We start from the raw sequence: 12,959 nt of genomic DNA, 5'->3' as shown, positions 1-12,959 counted from the left end.
TGGAAGAGCAGAGAGATTTTTTTTTTATTCGTTCATGGGTTGTGGGCGTGGCTGGTGAGGCCGGCATTTATTGCCCATCCCTAATTGCTCTTGAGAAGGTGGTGGTGAGCCGCCTTCTTGAACCGCTGCAGTCCGTGTGGTGAAGGTTCACCCACAGTACTGTTAGGAAGGAAATTCCAGGATTTTGACCCAGCGACAATGAAGGAACGGTGATATATTTCCAAGTCGGGATGGTGTGTGGCTTGGAGGGGAACGTGCAGGTGGTGTTGTTCCCATGTGCCTGCTGCTCTTGTACTTCTAGGTGGTGGAGGTCGCGGGTGTAGGAGGTGCTGTAGAAGAAGCCTTGGCGAGTTGCATCCTGTTGATGGTACACACTGCAGCCACGGTGCACGGGTGGTGAAGGGAGTGAATGTTTAGGGTGGTGGATGTGGTGCCAATTAAGTGGGCTGCTTTGTCCTGGATGGTGTCGAGCTTCTTGAGTGTTGTTGGAGCTGCACTCATCCAGGCAAGTGGAGAGTATTCCATCACACTCCTGACTTGTGCCTTGTAGAGTCAGGAGGTGAGTCACTTGCTGCAGAATACCCAGCCTCTGACCTGCTCTTGTAGCCACAGTATTTATATGGCTGGTCCAGTTAAGTTTCTAGTCAATGGTGACCCCCAGGATGTTGATGGTGGGGGAGTCGGTGATGGTAATGCTGTTGAATGTCAAGGGGAGGTGATTAGACTCTCTCCTGTTGGAGATGGTCATTGCCTGGCACTTGTCTGGCGCAAATGTTACTTGCCACTTATGAGCCCAAGCCTGGATGTTGTCCAGGTCTAGCTGCATGCGGGCTCGGACTGCTTCATTATTTGAGGGGTTGCGAATGGAACTGAACACTGTGCAATCATCAGCGAACATCCCTATTTCTGACCTTATGATGGAGGGAAGGTCATTGATGAAGCAGCTGAAGATGGTTGGGCCTAGGACACTGCCCTGAGGAACTCCTGCAGCAATGCCCTGGGGCTGAGATGATTGGCCTCCAACAATCACTACCATCTTCCTTTGTGCTAGGTATGACTCCAGCCTGTGGGGAGCTTTCCCCCCTGATTCCCATTGACTTAAATTTTACTAGGGCTCCTTGGTGCCACATTCGGTCAAATGCTGCCTTGATGTCAAGGGCAGTCACTCTCACCTCAACTCTGGAATTCAGCTCTTTTGTCCATGTTTGGACCAAGGCTGTAATGAGGTCTGGAGCTGAGTGGTCCTGGCGGAACCCAAACTGAGCATCGGTGAGCAGGTTATTGGTGAGTAAGTGTCGCTTGATAGCACTGTCGACGACACCTTCCATCACTTTGCTGGTGATTGAGAGTAGACTGATGGGGAGGTAATTGGCCGGATTGGATTTGTCCTGCTTTTTGTGGACAGGACATACCTGGGCAATTTTCCACATTGTGGGGTAGATGCCAGTGTAGCTATACTGGAACACCTTGGCTAGAGGCGCAGCTAGTTCTGGAGCACAAGTCTTCAGCACTACAGCTGGGATGTTGTCGGGGCCCATAGCCTTTGTTGTATCCAGTGCACTCAGCCTTTTCTTGATATCACGTGGAGTGAATCGAAATGGCTGAAGACTGGCTTCTGTGATGGTGGGGATATCGGGAGGAGGCCAAGATGGATCATCCACTCGGCACTTCTGGCTGAAGATGGTTGCAAACGCTTCAGCCTTGTCTTTTGCACTCATGTGCTGGACTCCGCTATGATTGAGGATGGGGATGTTTACAGAGCCTTCTCCTCCCATTAGTTGTTTAATTGTCCACCACCATTCACGACTGGATGTGGCAGGACTGCAGAGCTTTGATCTGATCCGTTGGATTGTGAAATCGCTTAGCTCTGTCTGTCGCATGTTGCTTCCGCTGTTTAGCATGCATGTAGTCCTGAGTTGTAGCTTCACCAGGTTGGCACCTCATTTTTAGATATGCCTGGTATGCTCTTCTACACTCCTCATTGAACCAGGGTTGATCCCCTGGCTTGTTGGTAATGGTAGAATGAGGAATATGCCGGGTCATGAGGTTACAGATTGTGCTGGAATACAATTCTGCTGCTGCTGATGGCCCACAATGCCTCATGGATGCCCAGTTTTGAGCTGCCAGATCTGTTCTGAATCTATCCCATTTAGCACGGTGGTAGTGCCACACAACACGTTGGATGGTGTCCTCAGTTCGAAGACGGGACTTCATCTCCACGAGGACTGTGCGGTGGTCACTCCTACCAATACTGTCATGGACAGATGCATCTGCGACAGGTAGATTGGTGAGAATGAGGTTAAGCAAGTTTTTCCCTCGTGTTGGTTCGCTCACCACTTGCTGCAGGCCCAGTCTGGCAGTTATGACCTTCAGGACTCGGCCAGCTCGGTCAGTAGCAGTGCTACCGAGCCACTCTTGGTGATGGACATTGAAGTCCCCCACCCAGAATACATTCTGTGCCCTTGTTACCCTCAATGCTTCCTCCAAGTGGTGCTCAACATGGAGGAGGACTGATTCATCAGCTGAGGAAGGTAATCAGCAGGAGGTTTCCTTGCCCATGTTTGACCTGATGCCATGAGATTTCATGGGGTCCAGAGTCAATGTTGAGGACTCCCAAGGCCACTCCCTCCTGACTGTACATCACTGCACCGCCACCTCTGGTGGGTCTGTCCTGGCGGTGGGACAGGACATCACGAGGGATGGTGATGGAAGAGTCTGGGACATTGGCTGAAAGGCATGATTCTGTGAGTATGGCTATGTCAGGCTGTTGCTTGACTGGTCTGTGGGACAGCTCTCCCAATTTTGGCACAAGTCCCCAGATGTTAGTGACGAGGACTTTGCAGGGTCGACTGGGCTTGGTTTGCCTTTGTCGTGTCCGGTGCCTAGTGGTCCGTCCGGTTTTATTCTTATTATGTCTTTTTTTTAGCGAGATTTTACAACTGAGTGGTTTGTTGGGCCATTTCAGAGGGCAATTAAGAATCAACCACATTGCTGTGGGTCTGGAGTCACATATAGGCCAGACCGGGTATAGAATGCAGGTTTCCTTCCCTAAAGGGCATTAGTGAACCAGATGGGTTTTTACGACAATCTCGTAGTTTCACAGCCAACCTTACTGATACTCATATTTTAACTCCAGATTTTATTTAATTAATTGAATTTAAATTCCCCAGCTGCCATGGAGGGATTTGAACTCATGACTCTGGAGTATTAGTCCAGGCCTCGGGATTACTAGTCCAGTAACATAACCACTATGCTACCGCACCCACTATTTAAGGGTCTATGTGTAGAAATCACTAAAAACTTGTGGACGGGTACACAATAGTAATTAAAATGGTTCATGGAATGTTGGCCTTTTTCTCAAGGAGGCTGGAATACAGATGGGTAGAAGTTCTGCTACAGTTGTACAGAGCGCTGGTCAGACCCCATCTGGCGAATTGCATTCAGTCCTGGGCACCGCATCTCAGGAAGGATATATTGGCCTTGGAAAGGGTGCAGCACAGATTCAATCGAATACTGGGACTAAAAGGGTTAAATTATTGGGGCAGTTTGCATAGACTAGGCTTGTATTCCCTTGAATTTAGAAGATTAGGCTGGATGGCCTACTCCTGCTCCTATTTCTTACGTTGTTAAGTGGTGATCCAATTGAGGTGTTTAAGATGATTAAAGGATTTGATAGGGTAGAGAGAGAGAAACTATTTCCTCTGGTGGGGGAGAGGCCAGAACAAAGGGGGCATATCCTTAAAATTGGAGCCAGGCCGTTCAAGGATGATATCAGGAAGCACTTCTTCACACAAAGGGCAGTGGAAATCTGGAACTCTCTCCCTCACAAAGAGCTGATGAGGCTGGGGGTCAATTGAAAATTTGAAACTGAGATGGATAGATTTTTTTGTTAGGTAAGGGTATTCGGGGATATGGAACCAAGGCGAGTAGTTGGAGTTGAGATACAGATCAGCCACGATCTAATTCAATGGCGGAACAGGCTCGAGGGGCCGAATGGCCCCCTGCCTGTTCCAAAATTCCTATGTATTCCACTGCTTTGGCTATAGTTCAACATTATTTTGACTTTGTTAACTTCTGCTCCAAGTTGGTTGGATGTATCGAGCTTTGTGCCGACCAGAACTCCGAGAAAACTCACCATGGACGAAAGCCCGAGTGAGCCACGTGCTCCAGTCACTGCGAGTCATGACATATTCTATTTGTGTCGTGCATTGAAACTGTGATTTCTCTGGACATTTCTCATCACGTTTTGCTGTTCACACGCGGATTTATTTTGTGCGATGATTCCCTGATATGGGTTTTAATAGCTTTCTTCTTATCAGTTTCGAGAACGCTTTTTCCTTCATGTTAAATTTTATTTTTTTACATTTATATTCATTAAATTCCACACACGACCGGAAATTTTAAATTAAAAGTAGCCAAAGACCATCGTTTAAAAAAAAATGATCATTTAGTTTTAATAAATGTAGCAGAATTAATGAGAATAGCTGTTAGCAATTTAGTAGGTCGACATTATGCCAAAAATGGATACCTTGATTGAATTATCAGTGAAACTATATTAGAATCATAGAATCATGCAGCACAGAAGGAGGCCGTTTGGCCCACTGTGCCTGTGCCGGCTCTTTGAAAGAGCTATCCCAATTAGTCCCACTCCCCCTGCTCTTTCTCCAAAGCCCTGCACGTTCCTTCTTGTCACGAATTTGTTCAATACCTTTTTGAAAGTTACGATTGAATCTGCTTCCACCGTCCTTTCAGGCAGCGCATTCCAGATCATAACAACTCGCTGCCTAAAAAAAAAAATTCTCCTTATTTCCCCCCCTGGATTTTTTGCCATTTTAGATTAATTTTCTTATTTTTATTATTTTGCATTTGGCACTATTTGAATTTTATGCCATGAAATAACATCAATTGTCTTGTATTTATGCTCCATGTAATTTGCACCAAGCACCAGCATACAGTAGTTATTGAATATTAAAAAAACTATGTTGCCAGATTCTCTGCAACACTGGTCCATTAATTAATTTAGAATCACCGATCGGCCCAATTACACCAGTTTTGTGCCACTGAACTAAGACTTGCTCCCACACACGCCCTACAGTTCAGGCCCTACCATATCCTGCAGGGTCTGCTCATTCAAGTATCCATTGGGATATCTGCTCCACAAATCCCATGGGCGGCAGTGAGGGGGAGCGAGTTGGGAAATTCAGTCCCCAATATTAATGGAGAGGTGGAGAGGGTGCAGGGGGAGCCCGGTGGTGGGCAAAGAAGCCAGCAAGGCCGGGTGACGTGGAGGCCCTTAACGGCAGGGCCTCATTTGAATAATTTTGGGCAGACTGCCGCCCGACAGCCGGCCTGGATTGACTGGCCGGCCAGCAAGCGGCAGCGGTAAGTAACGGCTCCATGGGTCCCAGGCAGATAGTAGAAGTGAGGGGCCAAGATCAGGGCAGTGATCGGATAAGGCAGAAGTTCGGGGTCGTGATCGGGGCTGGTGGGGGCCAAAGGCGTCCTGGTGTGGCCTGTGTTGGGGTGGGGGGAGGGTGGGGGAAGCACTCCTGCTCCTCCTGGCCCACAAGGAGTGCTAAAAGGAGTAGATCCTCGGCACTTACCTTAGACGGTCTGCAGCTCCCGTCCCGGACCTGTTAGCGGGCGGCCCATCGCGTGGAACTCCCCCTGACCTACGCCAACGACAGCATCAAGCCGTGACTTTTGAACATTAATTATTCCCCCAACTGCCTTTTGCCCGAGTCTCATGGATGGCCTGATTTAGCTTTGTAAAAAATGTAAACATAAGGGAATGGGCTTGGAATACTCAATTGCCTCAATTGCCTCAGTCCCTCGATTGCCAGCCATCGCTCAAGAATGATACCGGGACTAAGAGTGATACCGGGGCTAAGAGTGATACCGGGGCTAAGAGTGATACCGGGACTAAGAGTGATACCGGGGCTAAGAGTGATACCGGGGCTAAGAGTGATACCGGGACTAAGAGTGATACCGGGACTAAGAACGATACCGGGACTAAGAGTGATACCGGGGCTAAGAGTGATACCGGGACTAAGAACGATACCGGGACTAAGAACGATACCGGGACTAAGAGTGATACCGGGACCAAGAGTGATACCGGGGCTAAGAGTGATACCGGGGCTAAGAGTGATACCGGGACTAAGAGTGAGACCGGGGCGAAGAGTGATACCGGGACTAAGAACGATACCGGGACTAAGAACGATACCGGGACTAAGAGTGATACCGGGGCGAAGAGTGATACCGGGACTAAGAACGATACCGGGACTAAGAGTGATACCGGGACTAAGAGTGATACCGGGGCTAAGAGTGATACCGGGACTAAGAGTGATACCGGGGCGAAGAGTGATACCGGGGCTAAGAGTGATACCGGGGCTAAGAGTGATACCGGGACTAAGAGCGATACCGGGACTAAGACCGATACCGGGACTAAGAGTGATACCGGGACTAAGAGCGATACCGGGACTAAGAACGATAGCGGGACTAAGAACGATACCGGGACTAAGAGTGATACCGGGACTAAGAGTGATACCGGGGCTAAGAACGATACCGGGACTAAGAGTGATACCGGGACTAAGAGTGATACCGGGGCTAAGAGTGATACCGGGGCTAAGAGTGATACCGGGACTAAGAGTGATACCGGGGCGAAGAGTGATACCGGGACTAAGAGTGATACCGGGACTAAGAGTGATACCGGGGCTAAGAGTGATACCGGGACTAAGAGTGATACCGGGGCGAAGAGTGATACCGGGGCTAAGAGTGATACCGGGGCTAAGAGTGATACCCGGGCTAAGAGTGATACCGGGGCGAAGAGTGATACCGGGACTAAGAGAGATATCGGGGCTAAGAACGATACCGGGACTAAGATTGATACCGGGACTAAGAGTGATACCGGGACTAAGAGTGATACCGGGACTAAGACCGATACCGGGACTAAGAGTGATACCGGGACTAAGAATGATACCGGGACTAAGAACGATATCGGGACTAAGAACGATACCGGGGCTAAGAGTGATACCGGAACTAAGAGTGATACCGGGGCTAAGAGTGATACCGGGACTAAGAGTGATACCGGGACTAAGAGTGATACCGGGGCTAAGAACGATACCGGGGCTAAGAGTGATACAGGGGCTAAGAACGATACCGGGACTGAGAGTGATACCGGGACTAAGAGTGATACCGGGACTAAGAACGATACCGGGACTAAGAACGATACCGAGGCTAAGAGTGATACCGAGGCTAAGAGTGATACCGGGACTAAGAGTGATACCGGGGCTAAGAGTGATACCGGGACTAAGAACGATACCGGGGCTAAGAGTGATACAGGGGCTAAGAACGATACCGGGACTGAGAGTGATACCGGGACTAAGAGTGATACCGGGACTAAGAGTGATAACGGGGCTAAGAGTGATACCGGGACTAAGAGTGATACCGGGGCTAAGAGTGATACCGGGACTAAGAACGATACCGGGGCTAAGAGTGATACAGGGGCTAAGAACGATACCGGGACTGAGAGTGATACCGGGACTAAGAGTGATACCGGGACTAAGAGTGATAACGGGGCTAAGAGTGATACCGGGACTAAGAGTGATACCGGGGCTAAGAACGATACCGAGACTAAGACTGATACCGAGGCTAAGAGTGATACCGGGACTAAGAGTGATACCGGGACTAAGAGTGATAACGGGGCTAAGAGTGATACCGGGACTAAGAGTGATACCGGGGCTAAGAACGATACCGAGACTAAGACTGATACCGAGGCTAAGAGTGATACCGGGACTAAGAGTGATACCGGGACTAAGAACGATACCGGGACTAAGAACGATACCGGGGCTAAGAGTGATACAGGGGCTAAGAACGATACCGGGACTGAGAGTGATACCGGGACTAAGAGTGATACCGGGACTAAGAGTGATAACGGGGCTAAGAGTGATACCGGGACTAAGAGTGATACCGGGGCTAAGAACGATACCGAGACTAAGACTGATACCGAGGCTAAGAACGATACCGGGCTAAGAGTGATACAGGGGCTAAGAACGATACCGGGACTAAGAGTGATACCGGGACTAAGAGTGATAACGGGGCTAAGAGTGATACCGGGACTAAGAGTGATACCGGGGCTAAGAACGATACCGAGACTAAGACTGATACCGAGGCTAAGAGTGATACCGGGACTAAGAACGATACCGGGACTAAGAGTGATACCAGGACTAAGAGTGATACCGGGACTAAGAACGATACCGGGACTGACAACGAGGCTAAGAGTGATACCGGGACTAAGAGTGATACCGGGACTAAAAGTGATACCGGGGCTAAGAACGATACCGGGACTAAGAGCGATACCAGGACTAAGAGTGATACCAGGACTAAGAGTGATACCGGGACTAAGAGTGATACCGGGACTAAGAACGATACCGGGACTAAGAGTGATACCGGGACTGAGAACGATACCGGGACTAAGAACGATACCGGGACTAAGAGTGATACCGGGGCTAAGAGTGATACCGGGACTAAGAACGATACCGGGACTAAGAGTGATACCGGGACTAAGAGTGATACCGGGACTAAGAACGATACCGGGACTAAGAGTGATACCGGGACTAAGAGTGATAGCGGGACTAAGAGTGATACCGGGGCTAAGAACGATACCGGGACTAAGAGTGATACCGGGACTAAGAGTGATACCGGGACTAAGAGTGATACCGGGACTAAGAACGATACCGGGACTAAGAGTGATACCGGGACTAAGAGTGATACCGGGGCTAAGAGTGATACCAGGACTAAGAACGATACCGGGACTAAGAGTGATACCGGGGCTAAGAGTGATACCGGGACTAAGAACGATACCGGGACTAAGAGTGATACCGGGACTAAGAACGATACCGGGACTAAGAGTGATACCGGGACTAAGAACGATACCGGGACTAAGAGTGATACCGGGGCTAAGAGCGATACCGGGGCTAAGAGCGATACCGGGGCTAAGAGTGATACCGGGACTAAGAACGATACCGGGACTAAGAGTGATACCGGGGCTGAGAGTGATCCCGGGACTAAGAGTGATACCGGGACTGAGAGTGATCCCGGGACTAAGAGCGATACCGGGGCTAAGAGTGATACCGGGACTAAGAGTGATACCGGGACTAAGAGTGATACCGGGACTGAGAGTGATACCGGGACTAAGAACGATACCGGGACTAAGAGTGATACCGGGACTAAGAGTGATACCGGGACTGAGAGTGATACCGGGGCTAAGAGTGATACCGGGGTTAGGCTTGTATTCCCTTGAGTATTGAAGATTAAGTGGTGATCTAATTGAAGTGTTTAAGAGAACTAAAAGATTTGATTAGATGAGAGAAACTATTTCACCTGGAGGGGGAGTCCAGAAAATTAAAATCTAATCTTAAAATTAGAGCTAGGCCATTCAGAGGTGATGCCAGGAGGCACTTCTTCACTCAAAGGAGGATGAAGAACAGGAGAGAAGGAAAATCATCCTCATGGACTAAGTTACTAACACTGAGGATGAAGAGGAGAAGGAGGAGGATGATGAGGGAGAGGATATGGAAATCAAGCCCACCATGAGTTCCTGAAGCAAGATCTCATTGAAACATATAAGATTGTGAGGGGGCTTGACAGGGTAGATGCTGAGTGATTGTTTCCCATGGCTGGAGAATCTTGGACTGGGGGCATGGTCGCAGGATAAGGGGTCGGCCATTCAAGACTGAGATGAGGAGGAATTTCTTCACTCAGAGGGTTGTGAATCTTTGGAATTCTCTACCCCAGAGGGCTGTGGATGCTGAGTCGTTGAATATATTCAAGGCCGAGAGGGATAGATTTTTGGACTCGAGGGTTAACAAGGGATATGGGGATCGGGCGGGAAAGTGGAGATGAGGTAGAAGATCAGCCATGATCTTGTTGAATGGTGGAGCAGACTCGAGGGACTGTATGGCCTACTCCTGCTCCTATTTCTTACGTTCTTATGTTCTTAAGATCCTGCCCCATGTCTCTCTGCAACAACCTTCTTTACCTCATCCCCTGTGTCACTTGATTCATCACTCCCACGCACCAGCTCAGATATTTTCATTAGATAGTGTTAGTGAGGATCGGCTGATTAGCAGAGCATAATAAAGTTGGCGGAGAGGGGGGTGAGTGATGATGTGCCACTTTCCCCAGCGGAGGCCTGAGGAGGATGCTGCCTATGTCTTCAGAGTCAATGGGACCCAGATCTCATGGACACTCATTTGAAAAGAAGGATGTGTGAGACACGTCACATCCCTATGTTGCAGGCTCTGAGCTTAGTCTCTGACAACTGACAGGTGCGACTCTGAAATCTACAGCCATAGGAGCAGGAGGAGGCCATTCTGCCCCTCGAGCCTGTTCCGCCATTCAATCAGATCAAGTCTGATCTGTATCTTAACTCCATTTACCCTCCTTGGGTTCCGTATCCCTTAATACCCTTGCCTAACAAAAATCAATCAAACTCTATTTGGAAAATTTCGATTGACCCCCTCCCCCCCAGGCCTTAACAGCTATTTGACTCAAATCTTTTTGAATGCCATAAATTTCTAATTTTTAGCAAAAAAAGTAGAAGGGTTTGTCATTGTGTTCCTCGGTGTGTTATATTCATTTCGGACCCATTCTAAGTCAACATATCAGAGATGATTTTCTTCTCCCCCATCCATCACGCCGCTCTCTTGCCTGAAGTTGGCTTTATTGGTTCAGTTGGTTACCACAGCTGTGAAATTCCATGGTGGTTTTGGCAAATACTCGCTGAGTTCGCTAGAAGTGCCAAAAATTAAGCCAGGACAGATATACCAGGACCTGTCATGTACCCAATTTTCTGGGATGGCCTTACAAAACCATCAACATTAGGGGGCAGGTTGCCGGGGGAAAGGACATCAACAGCAACTTGCATTTATATAGTGTCTTTAACGTAGTTAAACTTGAGCTCACCCAAAACTCTGCTGCCCATATCGTAACTCGCACTAAGTCCCGTTCACCCATCACCCCTCTGCTCACTGACCTACACTGGCTCCTGGTCCAGCAGTACTTTGGGTATGGTAGCATAGTGGTTTTGTTACTGGACTAGTAATCCAGAGGCCTTAGACTAATAATCTAAGAGTCATAAGTGCAAATCCCACCATGGTAGCTGTGGAATTTAAATTCAATTAATTAAATAAAATCTGGAATAATATAAAAAAGTATCAGTAATAGTGGCCATGAAACTACTGGATTGTCATAAAAACCCATCTGGTTCACTAATGTCCTTTAGGGAAGGAAACCTGCCGTCCTTACCCGGTCTGGCCTTTTTGTGACTCCAGACCCACAGCAATGTGGTTGATTCTTAATTGCCCTCTGAAATGGCCTAGCAAGTCAAGAAGGCGGCTCACCACCACCTTCTCAAGGGCAATAAATGCCGGCCTTGCCGGCGACGCCCACATCCCATGAACGAATAAAAAAAAAATTTAAAATATCATTCTTGTTTTCAAATCTTTCCAAAGCCTCGCCCCCCTCCCTATCTCTGTAACCTCCTCCATCTCTCCAACCCTCCGAGATCTCTGCGTCCTCCATTTCTGGCCTCTTGCGCATCCTGATTTTAATCACCGTGCCTTCAGCTGCCTAGGCCCTAAGCTCTGGAATTCTCTCCCTAAAACTCTCCGCCTCTCTCTCCTCCTTTAAGACGCTCCTAAAACCTACCTCGCCTCTCCTAATATCTCCTTACATGGCCACGTGTCAAATTTTGTTTGATAATCGCTCCTGTTGAGCATCTTGGGACATTTTACCACGTTAAAGGCGCTATATAAATGCAAGTTGCTGTTGTTGTTGTAGTAAAACGCCCCAAGGACGTGCCCTTTACTTGTTTTTGCCTATATAATCTCACTGTTCTGCAGCATGTGCTTTAACTTGAAATAATGCCTCAAATTAAATTTTCCTGCCACATTTAGAATCTGAGACGCCTCTACAGAGCGCCCTCTCATTTACTTCCTTTTAAAGCTGAAGGGTCTCAACTTTTTCCAGACTTGCCTCATAACTCAGGGATCTGACACCAAGGATCAGCCCGGAGGCCCTCTCTCTGCACGGTGTTCAGGATTTGAGGATTTGTCTCCTGCCTTGGTTACCGGAACTGAATGAAGTGCTCCAAAGTGTGGCCAAAAATATGTGGACTGTTTCACAAATTCGCACATCATCCTTGTGCAGGGAGCCCTGCTAATCTTGTTTCGATTTGAGTACATAAATATAAAATAGTCGCTAATAAATCCCATCGGGAATTCAGGAGAAACTTCTTTACCCAGAGAGTGGTGAGAATGTGGAACTCGCTACCACATGGAGTGGTCGAGGCAAATAGCATAGATGCGTTTAAGGGGAAGCTAGATAAACACATGAAGGAGAAAGGAATAGAGGGATACCCTGATAGGGTGAGATGAAATAGGGAGGGAGGAGACTCGTGTGGAGCATAAACACTGGCACAGACCAGTTGGGCCGAATGGCCTGTTTCTGTGCTGTAGTTTCGACGTAACTCGATGTAACATGGACTGTCGATGTGAGCACAGGACATAATTTTACATTCTTATAGGAACTTCATCGTGGATTTTAGTGCCAAATATCCCAGCTGTGATTCTTTTCATCTTTGCAAAAACGTGGCTTTGGCAGAAGCTTTTGAGGAAGAAGAATCGACCAGCAGTTCTGCTGCTAGGCGATAAACTACCCAGGTTCTGGAATGCGCGTGACATTGAGCCTTTGTTCTGCTTATACATTGTGCAATTTTACTCTTTCATATGTGACCGAGGAAATGATCTGAAGCTCACAGTTGGTTCTGAGGCCAAGCCTGAAAACAGGGGTACGAGTTAGGCCTAATCGATCGCAGGCCCTCACACTAATGGGGAAAGGCCATTGAAAAGGGTCTAAAACGTTATCGTTTTTATGAAAGCCAAATTGATAATACCGGC

General features: G+C 48.3%; 1 protein-coding gene and 1 pseudogene across 1 annotated transcript in view; one reads left to right on the top strand and one right to left on the bottom strand.

Annotated features, from left to right (window-relative positions):
• LOC137305830 (putative per-hexamer repeat protein 5) overlaps nt 1–12,959 on the top strand; it is a 104,080-nt gene that overhangs the window by 72,095 nt on the left and 19,026 nt on the right. Inside the window, exons 2-4 of the mRNA XM_067974757.1 lie at nt 6,720–8,033; nt 8,123–9,161; nt 12,587–12,850. Coding sequence (XP_067830858.1) covers nt 6,720–8,033; nt 8,123–9,161; nt 12,587–12,850 — 2,617 coding nt within the window. The remainder of the gene's footprint in view (nt 1–6,719; nt 8,034–8,122; nt 9,162–12,586; nt 12,851–12,959) is intronic.
• On the bottom strand, nt 12,166–12,260 carry LOC137320296 (U6 spliceosomal RNA; annotated as a pseudogene).

This window comes from Heptranchias perlo, chromosome 3, assembly GCF_035084215.1.
Source record: "Heptranchias perlo isolate sHepPer1 chromosome 3, sHepPer1.hap1, whole genome shotgun sequence".
NCBI classification, from domain to species: Eukaryota; Metazoa; Chordata; class Chondrichthyes; order Hexanchiformes; family Hexanchidae; genus Heptranchias; species Heptranchias perlo.
Note: the sequence above shows the minus strand (reverse complement) of the source record. Positions and strands in the feature narration are given on the sequence as shown.